The sequence below is a fragment of the Hyperolius riggenbachi genome, chromosome 1, assembly GCF_040937935.1.
Source record: "Hyperolius riggenbachi isolate aHypRig1 chromosome 1, aHypRig1.pri, whole genome shotgun sequence".
NCBI classification, from domain to species: Eukaryota; Metazoa; Chordata; class Amphibia; order Anura; family Hyperoliidae; genus Hyperolius; species Hyperolius riggenbachi.
In genome coordinates, this window is record NC_090646.1 from 586,986,638 (window position 1) to 587,003,321 (window position 16,684).

General features: G+C 44.9%; 1 protein-coding gene across 5 annotated transcripts in view; it reads right to left on the minus strand.

The window, feature by feature from the left end:
* ANKRD31 (ankyrin repeat domain 31) overlaps positions 1 to 16,684 on the minus strand; it is a 249,855-nt gene that overhangs the window by 99,842 nt on the left and 133,329 nt on the right. For 4 of the 5 annotated variants that reach the window (XM_068248640.1, XM_068248656.1, XM_068248648.1 and 1 more), the window contains 4 exons: positions 12,156 to 12,337; positions 5,852 to 5,886; positions 4,085 to 4,149; positions 944 to 1,041 (listed from right to left, as the gene is read on the minus strand). The exons of the other annotated variant lie outside the window; for it this stretch is intronic. In XM_068248640.1, coding sequence (XP_068104741.1) covers positions 944 to 1,041; positions 4,085 to 4,149; positions 5,852 to 5,886; positions 12,156 to 12,337 — 380 coding nt within the window. The remainder of the gene's footprint in view (positions 1 to 943; positions 1,042 to 4,084; positions 4,150 to 5,851; positions 5,887 to 12,155; positions 12,338 to 16,684) is intronic. 5 annotated transcript variants of the gene reach the window in all.

Below are 16,684 nucleotides of genomic sequence, written 5' to 3' on the forward strand. Positions count from 1 at the left end.
TCTGAGCCTGCTTCCACAGGCCAATAAAAGTGCCAATTGAAAAAAGCCATCCAGAATAGGGAGCCTCTCTATTCTATAGAGGCTCCCTATTCTGCGTGGCTTTTTTCAATTGGCAGTTTTCGTCACTGAGGTAAGCCACCTCAACCTTTTTCCATTTTATTCTGTTTTTAAATAGTTTTATACTTACACCAGGGCGCCTCTTTCCTCATATTATTATTATTTAGTATTTATATAGCGCCGACATATTACGCAGCGCTGTACAGTGTATATATATATCTTGTCACTAACTGTCCCTCAAAGGAGCTCACAATCTATTCCCTACCATTGCCATATGTCTATATTATGTAGTGTAAGTACTGTAGTCTAGGGCCAATTTAGGGGGAGCCAATTAACTTATCCGTATGTTTTTGGAATGTGGGAGGAAACCGGAGTGCCCGGAGGAAACCCACACAGACACGGAGAGAACATAAAAACTCTTTGCAGATAGTGCCCTGGCTGGGATTCGAACCGGGGACCCAGCGCTGCAAGGCGAGAGAGCTAACCACTACGCCACCGTGCTGCCCCATATTGTGCTTCTAGAATATGGTGTTGTACAAGTGAATGACACTACAGTAGTGCTCAGTGGCGTAGCTAAGGAGCTATGCGCCCCGGTGCAAGTTTTACATGGGGCCCCCCCAAGCACTCTATAAGGACAACAACAGCGTCAGAGGTTCAAGTAGGAGATGGGAAACAGTTTGTTAATGATAATTACTATTTAAAGCATCTATATAAGTAATTATTACCAACACATGGCCAATAGAGAGCTAATATTGTGATTGAGGGAGGGCCCCTCTGACCCAAGGGCCCCAATGCGGTCGCTACCTCTGCAACCCCTATTGCTATGCCACTGATAGTGCTCTTTTTCAAACAGATATAGTTACCTTTCCCTGCTTAAAAAACATACCTTTCTTCTCTGACTGTTTACACTGATTGTGGGATGTAGAACCTGTACCCGCATTCTTTGTAGCTAACAACTTGCATTCTGCACTTGGGTATTTCTTTCTGTATAAGGGTGGAAAATCACAGTGAAGCATATTAAGCACTGGTTGTTTCAGACAAAACTTTCCTTGTAATTCATAATATTTAATGTTACTCCTCTCTCCAGAGAGTCATGCCATTACCACACCTCATGAAGGTGCTATTTTCCTGCCTGCAGTGCTGGTATTCTGGTTATATTTCTCGCTGACCACAACTTGTATGCCCTGATTATTTTCACTGGACAATAAAAACGATTTATATGCTAGTTTTAAAATATTGGTAAAAAGGAGTGGAGGACAGGCATCCAGTTGGGCTGGAGAGCGTTAGGTTAAAAAGGAACTGTAAGTAGAGGATTTTTTTTTTACAAAACAAAGGAAAAAAAGAGCGTGTTACAAGGAGAAGAGAATGGAGAGATAAGCAAAAGAGAGGAAAAAATCCTCTTGCCCTGTCAGTATGGTGTAGAAAAAGTGCCTCATGCAGCATGGGAAGAATCATGTTTACTACTAGCACGCAAAGCTAGAGGGATTTTTTAATTCCCTTACTTGAAGACACGCCCCTTTTTTTCTTATATAGCTACTCAAGTTTATCTAGATTGCTTACTGCCCTGTTTCGCACTGAAAATCACTGCAAAATCCCCGCTATATAGTTACAATTGAGGTTGCGATTCTCATTCTGGGAACAATTCTTGTTCTCTGAATGAGAATCACAAATGCAGTTGCCGCAATTTTCAGGGTGAAACACTGTTATGTTCTGCTATTTCTCTGTTCTCCACTAGGCTGCTATGCTGGAGCTGTGTCTTATCCGGTCGGTGTCTGATCACATTTTCCACAGTATTTGAGCACCCCAGTCTTGTTGGTTCCTGAAATAGGGTATATCGAAGCTATCTTGTGAACAGAGGTTGTTCTGAAGGTCCCCTCCCTATCCTCAAAATTTGGAGTGTGAAGGAGGTAGGAGCGTTGAGATATCAGGCTTGTAATATCAGCAGCAGCATCTATTATGAAAATCAGGAAAGATTTGCATGAGATGTCATTACCCACAAGGCTGTGCATCCAAGGCTGAATTTGAATAAGACCGGGTGGGAGAGATTTCCATTGGCTGCAGGACTTTTCCCCCCTCTGTGAACTGAGTTTTCTCTGACAAACCTGCCATCAGCTTCACACTGGTGGTGAGTTAATTTCCAACTTCCAGCTCCTCTATAAAGTGATTAATTGTACAGATCAGAATAGGGTTGTGTACCCTGGCAGCACTTGTTATACTGAGGTCATGATGGTGGCACTTGTTATTTGGGGGACATAATGATAGCACTTGTAGTACAAAGGACATAATGGTGGCACTTGCTGTATGGGAGACATGCTGGCAGCACTAGTAAAACATGGAAATGTGAATAGATGAGAAAAAAGTAAATGTAGGTTTGGTCAAGAAGCATGAAATGTGTCTCAAACATGGTGTATTTCATCATTACTCATCATTACACACATTTCAACACTGGAGAAATCTCAGTGCAGCTCTGTCTCAGAGGCGTAGGGATCACTGGCACCCTGCTGTGGCTGTTATGCGGGCCATAGCCAGGGGGTGTCAGTGGCCAGTGATGGGGGTAGGGGGTCTGCGGTGGGCCTTATGGAGTTTTCATGTCGAGCCACCTGAGGTGCAGAGTACCAAGCGGAGGAGAGCGGTAACTCACCTCTCCAGGCTTCACTGACGATCCACCTCGGCATCCCTGTTTCCATGATTCCCGTGGCTGTCTTTCCTTATGTGACACGTCAGCCGATTTCGGTGGGTTCCACGAAGAGAGATGGCACTGGAATCATAAAGATGGTGACTATGGAGGATTTAGATTGTTGGTGGAGCCTGGGTGGTGAGTTATTTCTTCCACTCTGCTCACTACTCTGCATGGGGAGTAGCATTTGGCTTCCTATACTGGCACAAGCTACGTAATACAAAGGACTCCTTTGGATACCTATACTGGGGGGCTACCTACACTGGGGGGGGGGCTACTTCTAGCTACCTATACTTTGGGTAGCTCTGGCTACATATACTGGGCGTCTTGTGGTTACTTATACTGGAGAATGCTACTTAATACTGGAGAAACCTCTGACCATCCAAACTAAGGCACCACTGGCTACCTGTACTGGTTTACTGTTGGGCTACTTGGAGCTACCCAATTCTGGGATGCACTTCTGCCTACCTAGAACTGGAGGGGAGTAAATCTGGCTACCAAACACAAAGGTTACCTAGAACGTGTGTGTGTGTGTGTGTGTGTGTGTGTGTATATGGCGGGCACAAAGGTGCCTTATAATTTTTTAGGGGAGAAGGACCCAACCAACAATTTTGCTACAGTATCATGTGATTTCTAGCCATGCACTGTGTAAGCTGAAAACAAAAGGCATCAGGGTCAGGTTATAAAATAATTCAAACATAACATAGTTTTGGACCATTTTTATTGACACAAGTTATTTTTTCATCTATTCTCCATCTCTGTCTACTGCTTCAGCCATTGCAACACCATTGAAGTACGCTCTGCTATATTAAGAGATAACTGGCAAACCTTAAATGCGCAATAGCATTACAGCCAACAACGCAATTGCTTGTTATTGCATTTTTAGTTTTTTGAGAGATTGTCAGGGTTTATGAGAGTTTCTACTACAGTAAAAAAAATAACGAGTTCTAGAAATTGTGCCATTGAGTAGGATGGATATGTAAGTTCTCAGGTTTAAATCCCAGCCAAGGATACTACTATTGAAAGGGAGTTTGTATGTTTTTTCAGTGTTTGTTTTGGTTTCTTACCACATCCCAAAAGCAGGTTAACTTTCCACCCTTCAAAAATTGCCCGGGAGAAGGCTAATTGACTTTTACCCCAAAAATGGCCCACGACTATTGTTATAATGTTTATGGCCACTACTTGCTTAAGTTGGTCAAAAGTCCAATCAATGGGAGATAAGTGCTATATAAATGGTAGCTTTTATATAGCCATTGTCCTTGGTTGCCAGGTGACAGATTTGTAATGCGGTGTTGCACCTGCCATTACCTACTTCCACAATTTCCTGCATATGTAGATTTAAAAACATACTGGATTCTGGCTGATGTCCTTAAGGCTGTGTCAGCTGTCGTATCGCTTTCTGTGGTGTCTAGTACCTTAAAAAAATAAATAAAAATGTTCATTATAATGGTTAATTAGGATACATTATAGTTTTACTAGAAGTATAGATTTGCTCGCAAATCCGAAACGCCATTGTACATCTAAACAAGGCATTGTCTTGGAATTCAGTTCAGCTCATTCCCATGGACAATGTGGATGAAGCTTATTTACTGCTTCTTTACCCCCTGTTAACCATTGAAGCTCACTACTCATGGTGCGGTTGGTCATAGCTTTTGTACAAGCTTAATTGTTCCCCAAGTGTCTGTTGCGATGAAAGAGCAAAAAGATGGGAAATCTTGCGGACCCAGCAGATGTACCAATGGGGATAACACGCTCTAGTTGCTCCTCAATGCTCAGCTATATGGCGGGCTGATAGAAGAAAACAAAGGAGGGGGAGTGCCTGCTACCTACGCGTAGCAGATTTGGCTACACTTCCCATCTCATTTGTCTTACAGATACCTACAGGCAGGTAGTAGCACCACCCCCATACCTCAGCTTCCCCATTGGCGGAGCGCCCATCACTTCAAGGCTGCCCACCTTGACACACCCGTGGGCAGTATAACCTGCCCACCATTTTTCCAAAGCTCCACTACTTAAGGCATCATGTGCATGCTGGTGATGTCACTTGATGAAGACGGGGATACACCGAAACGTGTTGTGACGTCATGGCACACAAAGGGCCTGATTCACAAAGCAGTGCTAACAGTTAGCACGCTGGTGAAAAGCCCTTTATCACGCCTAAACTCAGTTTAGGCATGATAAGTTTAGGTGTGATAAGTTTAGGCATGATAAGTTTAGGGGTGATAAGTTTAAGCACCAACTGGGTTAGCACCGCAGTGCACAGCTGATCAAAAGTTTTGCGCTAGCAAAGTCTGGTGCACTTCGCATACAGTTTAATGGCGCTGCTTTGTGTGCGGGACTTTGCGCGCGATCTAAACTTATCTAAACTTATCATGCCTAAACTTATCACACCTAAACTTATCACGCCTAAACTTATCACGCCTAAACTGGCTTTTCACCAGCATGGTGCAATGGTTATCACGCCTAAAGTCTCTAACTGGGTTAGCACCGCTTTGTGAATCGAGCCCAAACAGTCCACAGTGGATACCCAGGGTTTCCTATCCATCTAGATCCTAACTGCTGCTGGCCACTGCAGTTCTGAGGTTTCACCCCGTTGGATGACAGCTTAAAGCTGAGATACGCTAGTTTTTATCTTCATTCCAGTAAGTGCATACTGTATTGCGCATGTTTGTTCAATTAAAGGGTTTAACGCTACGGAGCAGTCCCCCTACTTTGTTTTCTTCTGTCTGTTGTGATGGCTGAACCTAGTCACTGCCACTCGCATATTGCACACAACTGTTTTCAAGCACATGTTTTTCTGCCACCAAAATAATTGCAAGTTCAAACACCTGTGTGTATGATGCCACTCACTTATATGGCAGGCGGCAGCTGAGCAGTGAAAGACCTGCTAGTTTATTGTGCATTTTGACCATCTGTGCTAATAGAGCAGTCAAAAACACACACCGCTAGGAAGAAAATGACAACTATTCCCCATGTTGGTTGAATCAATTATACTGAACCCCCAAATGGCATCAATCAAAAATACAGTATGTGTTATAGCAGCATGTGGATATTCTAACAGACTATTTTTGTCAGACATTTAAAAAAACAAACCACAAGTATAATATAAAATCCTACCGTGACTTGTTTTTGAAGCTGCATAGTTTGGCTCCCTGAAATAAAACAAAGCATTATTCTGCAACAACAGATCAAACAATACAGGTGCATAAAATTAACTACATACTGAGAACATGTTTTACAAAGCAGGGCCTAATTCACTGCTTTATACAAAACAGCGAAAAATTTCTAGAACTCTTTCAACCAATTAAAATGCATTCGCTTGTTTGCTAAGGGCTGGTTCATGTAGGAGTCTTGGTGAGATGCTTTTATTTTTAGCGAGGGGAGCACAGAAGTGCTGCGGTTGAAATGAGACGTCAGGAAACGACGGGATCGAGCGCTGCACTTGTGCGAATGACAATAAACGATTCTACAGACAGCAGGCCATTTTTTTTTTAATGGACAGCGCTCAAACACCAAGCATGCAATTGTGGTTTAACGTCCATTCAGCGCTCATACAAGGGTTGACTATTCCAGCTGGTTTGATTTCTTTGACTTATTATGCCCATATTCTTGATCAATTAACTTGACTTTGATTTAAGACAGTTTATCAATTCAAAAAGGGTGACTGAGCATGCTTTGCCAAGTAGACTGGGACGGGAACAGTGACAAGACAAGACAAATAACATTTATATTGCGCTTTTCTCCTTGCGGACTCAAAGCGCCAGAGCAGAGCAGCAGCCACTAGGGCGCGCTCTATTGGCAGTAGCAGTGTAAGGGAGACTTGCCAAAGGTCTCCTACTGAATTAGTGCTGGCTTACTGAACAGGCAGAGCCGAGATTCGAACCCTGGTCAACAGTGGGGCAGTGGGGAAGCCAAGGCCACACACAGGCGTAGCTGCATCGAGGAGCACCATACTAGAGGTTCAAGCTAACATGCTGAAATCTGAGATTACACTGATGAGGTGGTAGTATCAATCCCTCCTCTCCAATCACTTTTCAATCAGGTGTGATCAATCATCAACCTTATCAACCATTATCAACAAATGTATGTCTGGTTTTAAGCACTGGCAACTCACTACTGAATCACCAGAGACTGAAATTAAGCAGAGTTTTGTGACAGTTACTGATAATGCAGCTGCCTTTTAGTTACTTTCACTATCCTTCCTGCCTAAATGTGCCTATTAACGGTACACTTTTTAGTGACCAATCTTATTTTTTAGAGAAACCGAGAGCCCAATATAGTGTAGTATGTTATGCAAAAATAAAGTGAGAAGAGTATACTCACAAGCATGGGTTACCACATAGGCAACCACTGTATAGGCAGGTGAGGAGATTAGACCTGTCCTCACTCAAGGATAAGTCGCTCTCTGTAGATCAGAAAAAGGGGTAGATCACCCCTCTGCCAGGGGTGGACACGGTATAGCAGTAGGAGAACAGTGGCGCCAGCAGGATAAAAATGGATAAAACCTTTCAAATTTGCTTGGAGGAAGTGTTGGACTTACCTCCATAAAGCAGACACGAAAGACTGTCTGAACAGTAGCAATCACATTTATTATATAGTACCACTTTTTGGGGTACTATATAATAAATGTGATTGCTACTATTCAGACAGTCTTTCGTGTCTGCTTTATGGAGGTAAGTCCACCACTTCCTCCAAGCAAATTTTAAAGGTTTTATCCATTTTTATCCTGCTGGCGCCTCTGTTCTTCTACTGCAACCTTATTTTTGTTCAGATTATTTAGATCCTACAGTGGAGGAAATAATTATTTGACCCCTCACTGATTTTGTAAGTTTGTCCAATGACAAAGAAATGAAAAGTCTCAGAACAGTATCATTTCAATGGTAGGTTTATTTTAACAGTGGCAGATAGCACATCAAAAGGAAAATCGAAAAAATAACCTTAAATAAAAGATAGCAACTGATTTGCATTTCATTGAGTGAAATACGTTTTTGAACCCCTACCAACCATTAAGAGTTCTGGCTCCCACAGAGTGGTTAGACACTTCTACTCAATTAGTCACCCTCATTAAGGACACCTGTCTTAAAGGGACTCCGAGCAGTGCAGAAACTATGGAAAGATGCACATCATTTTAAAGCTCTCTTTCTCCTCTTTCCAATGATATATAAACCACCACCCTACGCCTTTTAGTTTTCGCTATTTTCGCGATTGAAATTGCCGCGGCGGCGATTTCGATGGCGAAAATAGAGAAAACTACAAGGCGTAGGGCAACGATTTAAGTGTCGTCAGAAAGAGAGCTTTAAAATGATATCCATCAAGCCATAGTTATATTGTATTACACAGGGCGACTTTTTGTCAAAGTCAGCAGCTCCATTCAGCAGAATGGAGCTGCTGACACTGGGGAAAGTGTCGTCCTGTGTAATACAATATAACTATGGCTTGATGGATATCATTTTAAAGCTCTCTTTCTCCTCTTTCTGACGACACCTAAATCGTTGCCCTACGCCTTTTAGTTTTCTCTATTTTCGCGATCGAAATTGTGGCCGCGGCAATTTCAATCGCGAAAATAGCGAAAACTAAAAGGCGTAGGGCGGCCATTTATATATCATTGGAAAGAGGAGAAAGAGAGCTTTAAAATGACATGCATCTTTCCATAGTTTCTGCACTGCTCGGAGTCCCTTTAACTAGTCACCTGTATAAAAGACACCTGTCCACAGAATCAATCAATCAAGCAGACTCCAAACTCTCCAACATGGGAAAGACCAAAGAGCTGTCCAAGGATGTCAGAGACAAAATTGTAGACCTGCACAAGGCTGGAATGGGCTACAAAACCATTAGCAAGAAGCTCGGAGAGAAGGTGGCAACTGTTGGTGCGATTGTTCGAAAATGGAAGGAGCACAAAATGACCATCAATCGACTTCGCTCTGGGGCTCCACGCAAGATCTCACCTCGTGGGGTGTCAATGGTTCTGAGAAAGGTGAAAAAGCATCCTAGAACTACACGGGAGGAGTTAGTGAATGACCTCAAATTAGCAGGGACCACAGTCACCAAGAAAACCATTGGAAACACATTACACCGCAATGGATTAAAATCCTGCAGGGCTCGCAAGGTCCCCCTGCTCAAGAAGGCACATGTGCAGGCCCGTCTGAAGTTTGCCAATGAACACCTGAATGATTCTGTGAGTGACTGGGAGAAGGTGCTGTGGTCTGATGAGCAGAGGCGTATCTGGGTAATATTGCGCCTATGGCAAACAATGAAATTGCGCCCCCTGCCCCCCAAGCGCCCTTCTTTAAGAAAATAAAAAAGCTACTTGGGGCTTTGCAGGGCTGGGTGCTTTGCTGGGCGTTTGGCTTTGCTGGGCTGGGTGCTTTGCAGGGCTGGGGGATTTGCTGGGCGCTTTGCAGGGCTGGGGGATTTGCTGGGCACTTTGCTTTGCTGGGCTGGGTGCTTTGCTGGGCGCTTTGCTTTGCAGGGCTGGGGGATTTGCTGGACGCTTTGCAGGGCTGGGGGATTTGCTGGACACTTTGCAGGGCTGGGGGATTTGCTGGCCGCTTTGCTTTGCAGGGCTGGGGGATTTGCTGGGCGCTTTGCTTTGCAGGGCTGGGGGATTTGCTGGGCGCTTTGCTTTTCAGGGCTGGGTGCTTTGCTGGGCGCTTTGCTTTGCAGGGCTGGGTGCTTTGCTGGGCACTTTGTTTTGGAGGGCTGGGTGCTTTGCTGGGCGCTTTGTTTTGCAGGGCTGGGGGATTTGCAGGGCGCTTTGCTTTGCAGGGCTGGGGGATTTGCTGGGCGCTTTGCTTTGCAGGGCTGGGTGCTTTGCTGGGCGCTTTGTTTTGGAGGGCTGGGTGCTTTGCTGGGCGCTTTGTTTTGGAGGGCTGGGCGCTTTGCTTTAAAGGGCTGAGTGCTTTTCTGGGCGCTTTGCTTTGCAGGGCTGGGTGCTTTGTTGGGCGCTTTGCTTTGCAGGGCTGGAGGCTTTGCTGGGCGCTTTGCTTTGCAGGGCTGGAGGCTTTGCTGGGCGCTTTGCTTTGCAGGGCTGGGTGCTTTGCAGGGCTGGGTGCTTTGCAGGGCTGGGTGCTTTGCAGGGCTGGGGGCTCCCGGCTCTGTACTATACTACATTAACCACAACACCTATTCAACTACCACCAGAGTCCTTCAGGACTGGTATCCTATTCCTTTTACTTTGGTGGTTAGTGGACAGTGGTGAATGATCAATCACTTATTTTTACCTTAAATGAGATCAGACATGATCTGATCTTTGCTGGACCTTTTCCCGCCTAGCTGCTGCTTCTCAGTCAATGTGCGGTGCACACATGGTGTCACCTGACCACCCAGCACATGCAGCTACATCCACGCACTGTTTCCTCCTCCTCTCTCCCCTCCCACCTCCATCACGTATGTGGCCAATCAGGAGGGGGATCGGAGATACAAGGCAGCGAGTGGCGCTGATGTTGCTATGGCAACCAGAGACGCTGCGGGGATGTGTGTCCCCGCAGCGTATCTGGTCACCATAGTAACGTCGGCCCCGCTTGCTGCCTTGTATGCCCGATCCCCCTCTTGAGTCCTGATTGGCCGCATCCGTGATGGAGGTGGGAGGGGAGGCTGAGGGAGGAAACAGTGCGTAGCCGTGAATGTAGCTGCATGCGCCGGGGGCTAGGTGACACACGGGGGCGCTGCACATCGAGCTGCCTGTCCCAGTGAGTGCCGCACACAGTCCTTCGGCCACTCCTCTCCTTCAGCGGGCCGCGGGCGGGATGCATAGACAATGGCGCTGGCGATGAGCCAGCTACTGCGCAGAGGGAGGTGATTAATTGCTTTCTGGGGATGCGCCCCCCCAGGTGAGTGACAAAGGGCGCCCATGGCAGGTGCCCTATGTGCACCCCTATAGATACGGCTCTGCTGATGAGACCAAAATAGAGCTCTTTGGCATTAACTCAACTCGCTGTGTTTGGAGGAAGAAAAATGCTGCCTATGACCCCCAAAACACCGTCCCCACCGTCAAGCATGGGGGTGGAAACATTTTGCTTTGGGGTTTTTTTTCTGCTAAGGGCACAGGACAACTTAATCTCATTAACGGGAATGGACGGAGCCATGTATCGTGAAATCCTGAACGACAACCTCCTTCCCTCTGCCAGGAAACTGAAAATGGGTCGTGGATGGGTGTTCCAGCACGACAATGACCCAAACCATACAGCAAAGGCAACAAAGGAGTGGCTCAAGAAGAAGCACATTAAGGTCATGGAGTGGCCTAGTCAGTCTCCGGACCTCAATCCAATAGAAAACCTATGGAGGGAGCTCAAGCTCAGAGTTCACAAAGACAGCCTTGAAACCTTAGGGATTTAGAGATGATCGGCAAAGAGGAGTTGACCAACATTCCTCCTAAAATGTGTGCAAACTTGGTCATCAATTACAAGAAACGTTTGACCTCTGTGCTTGCAAACAAGGGTTTTCCACTAAGTATTAAGTCTTTTATTGTTAGAGGGTTCAAAAATTTATTTCACTCAATGAAATGCAAATCAGTTGCTATCTTTTATTTAAGGTTATTTTTTCGATTTTCCTTTTGATGTGCTATCTGCCACTGTTAAAATAAACCCACCATTGAAATGATACTGTTCTGAGACTTTTCATTTCTTTGTCATTGGACAAACTTCCAAAATCAGTGAGGGGTCAAATAATTCTTTCCTCCACTGTATGGCATGAAAACATGTAAGCTGATGGGTCCAATCAATCCTGGAATTTTGCATTGTCTCCTAAGCAATGATTATTCTGTGGATTTTTTCATTGATATGATCATAACTGAGGATTTATAGTCTTGTCACTAGCTGTGCTTCAGAGGAGCTCACAGTCTAATACCTACCATAGTCCTATGTCCATCTGTGCATTTTTGGGATGTGGAGGAAAGGGATGTGCCTGGAGAAAACCCACGCAGACACAGGGAGAACATACAAACACTTTGCAGATAGTGCCCTGGCTAGCATTTCAAGAGGGGATCCAGTGTTGCAAGGTACTATCCACTACACCACAGTACTGCGCAGGATGGATTCTTTAGTGGCGTGGATGGATTTAATATAATCGTCAAATAATCTGAATGATTTTACAGAAAATATGATTGTGGGCACCTTAAAGATGATTGTAGCTACGTAGACTTGTACTAATGTAGTGCTAAAGTAGTAATTTTGCAGCTATCTACGGATCACTACTGGATGATATATACAGGTATTTTCAGTGTGACATACACTAGGTGTCATGTAATTATTACTAAGTTATATTCTCAAACTATTCAACTTGTTGTAAGGCAGTCATTCTACAATCTGGTGGGGTTATTATTGCTTAAGTTATTCACAATATTATCAGGCTGCAATTTCTGACTTTTCCAGTGACTTCAAATCTAATTTTGTTTCTTAACAGATAGACTAGTATGGTAGCTTACATGTGTTGCCAGGAGGCATTTGGACCTGGTTTCTCCTGATGTCTGAGACCTTTACAGATGGGACTGTAGGCAGTGGCCATTGCATTGATGTTACTTTCTTTGAAATGTTCATAGATCTGCACTGTCTGAGAAGTGTTTCATGTACATACTTGCCTCGAATGCAACTGGCTTCTCTCTGTTTTCTGTAATATAAAAGAGCAGGACAATCAAAGGGACTTTGTAAATAATGCATAATATTTCATGTGGATAATTTTTTTTTTGCAGGAGATGCTGAAATTCAAAGGCAGGGAGAAGAGATATATGTGAGCAGACTTGGCCAACAGAGGTATTTTCTAATTAATATTATTATTAATATTTAGTATTTATATATATATAGCGCTGACATCTTCAGTAGCACTGTACAGTGTATATATCATGTTGTCACTTAAAGGGATACTGTAGGGGGGTCGGGGGAAAATGAGCCGAACTTACCCGGGGCTTCTAATGGTCCCCCGCAGACATCCTGTGTTGGCTCAGCCACTCCCCAATGCTCCGGCCCCGCCTCCGGTTCTCTTCTGGAATTTCTGACTTAAGTCAGAAAACCACTGCGCCTGCGTTGCCGTGTCCTCGCTCCCGCTGATGTCACCAGGAGTGTACTGCGCAGACACAGACCATTCTGGGCCTGCGCTGTGCGCTTTTGATGACATCAGCGGGATCGAGGACACGGCAACGCAGGCGCAGTGGTTTTCTGACTTTAAAGTCAGAAATTCCAGAAGTGAACTGGAGACGGGGCCGGAGCATCGGTGAGCGGCTGCGCGGGCACAGGATGTCTGCGGGGGACCGTTAGAAGCCCCGGGTAAGTTCAGCTCATTTTCCCCCGACCCCCCCTACAGTATCTCTTTAATTGTCCCTCAGAGGGGCTCACAATCTAATCCCTACCATAGTCATATGTATGTGTGTATCGTGTAGTGTATGTATCAGTCTAGAGCCAATTAAGGGGGAAGCTTAGTATGTTTTTATGTATCTGTATGTTTTTGTTTTTTCATTGGGGGGGGGGGGGGGGGGTGGGAGAAAGACACAGTGCCTGGAGGAAACTCAGGCAGAAACAGGGAGAACATACAAATTGTTTGCAGATGGTGCTCTAGCAAGGTATCACGCTGATGTGTGAGAGGAGTAGACGTAGTGAACAAATACAATGCTAGAGAGTAAGCGTAGTCAGGATCAGGCCGTAGTCATAACAGTGACAGAGGTAACAATGGTACAGAGTCGTAAAGCAATCTCGTAATCAAATAACAGGCAGAGTCAGCACTAAGGTCAGATGTCAGTCTAGTCAGTAGGATCAGGCAATAGAGTAGTCTAGGCAGGCCGAGTCGGTACACGTGTAATCAGATGGCAGCGGTACAAAAGGATAAGGCTAGGGCAGAGTCAGGAGGCAGGCGAAAAGTCGGTACACAGAAATATATACAATCAGATGTTACAGAAATAAACTACAAAATATATACGAAAATAACAAAGACTGACTAACTACAGTACATATATATTGTGTGTCTACACAATATATGAATGTAGCTCAAATCACTAACTAGACCTAGAACCAGCGAACTGATTTGTATCAAGGCCAGTGAGCAACTGACTCACTGGCCTAATATACAGTGGGTTGCAAAAGTATTCGGCCCCCTTGAAGTTTTCCACATTTCGTCATATTACTGCCACAAACATGAATCAATTTTATTGGAATTCCACATGAAAGACCAACACAAAGTGGTGTACACGTGAGAAGTGGAACGAAAATCATACATGATTCCAAACATTTTTACAAATAAATAACTGCAAAGTGGTGTGTGCATAATTATTCGGCCCCCTTTGATCTGAGTGCAGTCAGTTGCCTATAGACATTGCCTGATGAGTGCTAATGACTAAATAGAGTGCACCTGTGTGTAATCTAATGTCAGTACAAATACAGCTGCTCTGTGAAGGCCTCAGAGGTTGTCTAAGAGAATATTGGGAGCAACAACACAGTGAAGTCCAAAGAACACACAAGACAGGCCCAAGACAGGTCAGGGATAAGGTTTTGAGAAATTTAAAGCAGGCTTAGGCTACAAAAAGATTTCCAAAGCCTTGAACATCTCAAGGAGCACTGTTCAAGCGATCATTCAGAAATGGAAGGAGTATGGCACAACTGTAAACCAACCAAGACAAGGCCGTCCACCTAAACTCACAGGCCGAACAAGGAGAGCGCTGATCAGAAATGCAGTCAAGAGGCCCATGGTGACTCTGGACGAGCTGCAGAGATCTACAGCTCAGGTGGGAGACTGTCTATAGGACAACTATTAGTCATGCACTGTACAAAGTTGGCCTTTATGGAAGAGTGGCAAGAAGAAAGCCATTAATAACAGAAAGCATAAGAAGTCCCGTTTGCAGTTTGCCACAAGCCTTGTGGGGGACACAGCAACCATGCGGAAGAAGGTGCTCTGGTCAGATGAGACCAAAATGTAACTTTTTGGCCAAAATGCAAAATGCTATGTGTGGCAGAAAACTAACACTGCACATCACTCTGAACACCATCCCCAATGTCAAATATGGTGGTGGCAGCATCATGCTCGGGGGTGCATCTCTTCAGCAGGGACAGGGAAGCTGGTCAGAGTTGATGGGAAGATGGATGGAGCCAAATACAGGGCAAACTTGGAAGAAAACCTCTTGGAGACTGCAAAAGACTTGAGACTGGGGCGGAGGTTCACCTTCCAGCAGGACAATGACGCTAAACATAAAGCCAGGGCAACAATGGTATGGTTTAAAACAAAACATATCTATGTGTTAGAATGGCCCAGTCAAAGTCCAGATCTAAATCCAATCGAGAATCTGTGGCAAGATCTGAAAACTGCTGTTCACAAACGCTGTCCATCTAATCTGACTGAGCTGGAGCTGTTTTGCAAAGAAGAATGGGCAAGGATTTCAGTCTCTAGATGTGCAAAGCTGGTAGAGACATACCCTAAAAGACTGGCAGCTATAATTGCAGCAAAAGGTGGTTCTACAAAGTATTGACTCAGGGGGCCGAATAATTACGCACACCCCACTTTGCAGTTATTTATTTGTAAAAAATGTTTGGAATTATGTATGATTTTCGATCCACTTCTCACATGTACACCACTTTGTATTGGTCTTTCATGTGGAATTCCAATAAAATGTATGCATGTTTGTGGCAGTAAAGTGACAAAATGTGGAAAACTTCAAGGGGGCCGAATACTTTTGCAACCCACTGTACCTAACTGATGATGAGCCAGGCCAGCGCACAGGAGGACGAGTCTAGCATCAGATCTGCCTCCTGAGCCTGGAAAGGCCGCCCTGGCTCGTGTGCATGCAACTGGGAGAACTGCGCACGCGCGCCCTGACTCACCGCCGGAGAGACGCCGGGGATGCCATCCAAAGATGACGCGCTGGAGATCCCCCGCGCGAGTGAGTCCTGCCGGAAATGCCGCGGGACCCTCTGGAACAAGGTAAGCTTGTTACATTACACCCCCCCCCCCCCCCCCCCCCGAGGAGTGGTCTCCGAACACTCTTTACCAGGTTTATCGGGGTATTCCAAATGGAATTTCTTTACCAACTGATCAGCATGAACCTGGCGTGCTGGTACCCAACATCTCTCAGGACCGTAACCCTTCTAATCCACCAAATACTGTAAAGAGTTACGGACATAAGTCGAGAATTCTTTTTACTTCATATTCAGGTTCTCCATCAACCTCAACAGGAGGTGGAGGAGCAGAAGTAGACACAGCAGGTTTTAAAAGTGAAACATGAAATGAGTTACTCCCTTTAATGGTCTGAGGTAAGGTCACCTGATATGCGACATCATTAATTTTCTTTAGTATGGGGTAGGGACCAATAAATCTCGGTCCTAGCTTCGCAGACAGTTGTCCCAAAGGAATGTTACGGGTGGAAACCCAAACAAGGTCTCCAGGAAAAAATTCTAATTTAGGTGAGCGCCGAGCATCGGCATAGAATTTTTGTCGAAATTCTAAATTTGGATAACAATCCAAAATGGCGACATCTTAGTGGAAGAACCAGGGAGATTGTTGAACGCGAATTCTGCAAACGGAAGAAAGTCAAGCCAAGATTCTTGGCAATAGGAGACAAAACAACGTAAAAATTGTTCTAGAGATTGATTGTTTTTTTCAGTTTGCCCATTAGTCTCTGGATGGTAACCAGATGAGTAAGACAGGGTAATTCCTAATTTACTGCTGAATTCACACCAAAAATGTAACACAAACTGAACTCCCCGATCAGACACGATGTTGTCAGGGATTCCAAGTAACAGGAATATGTGAACCACAAATAATTTTGCCAATTCTTTAGCTGAAGGCAAGCCAGAGAGAGGTACAAAGTTAGCCATTTTGCTAAAACGATCCACAACAGCCCAGATTACCATTTTTCCTCCCGAAGGAGGTAGATCCACCACAAAATCCATGGCTAGGTGAGACCAAGGCCTAGAGGGAATAGGCAAAGACATGAGATGACCTTGCGGAGCGACTCGCAAGGAGTTATTTTTGACACAG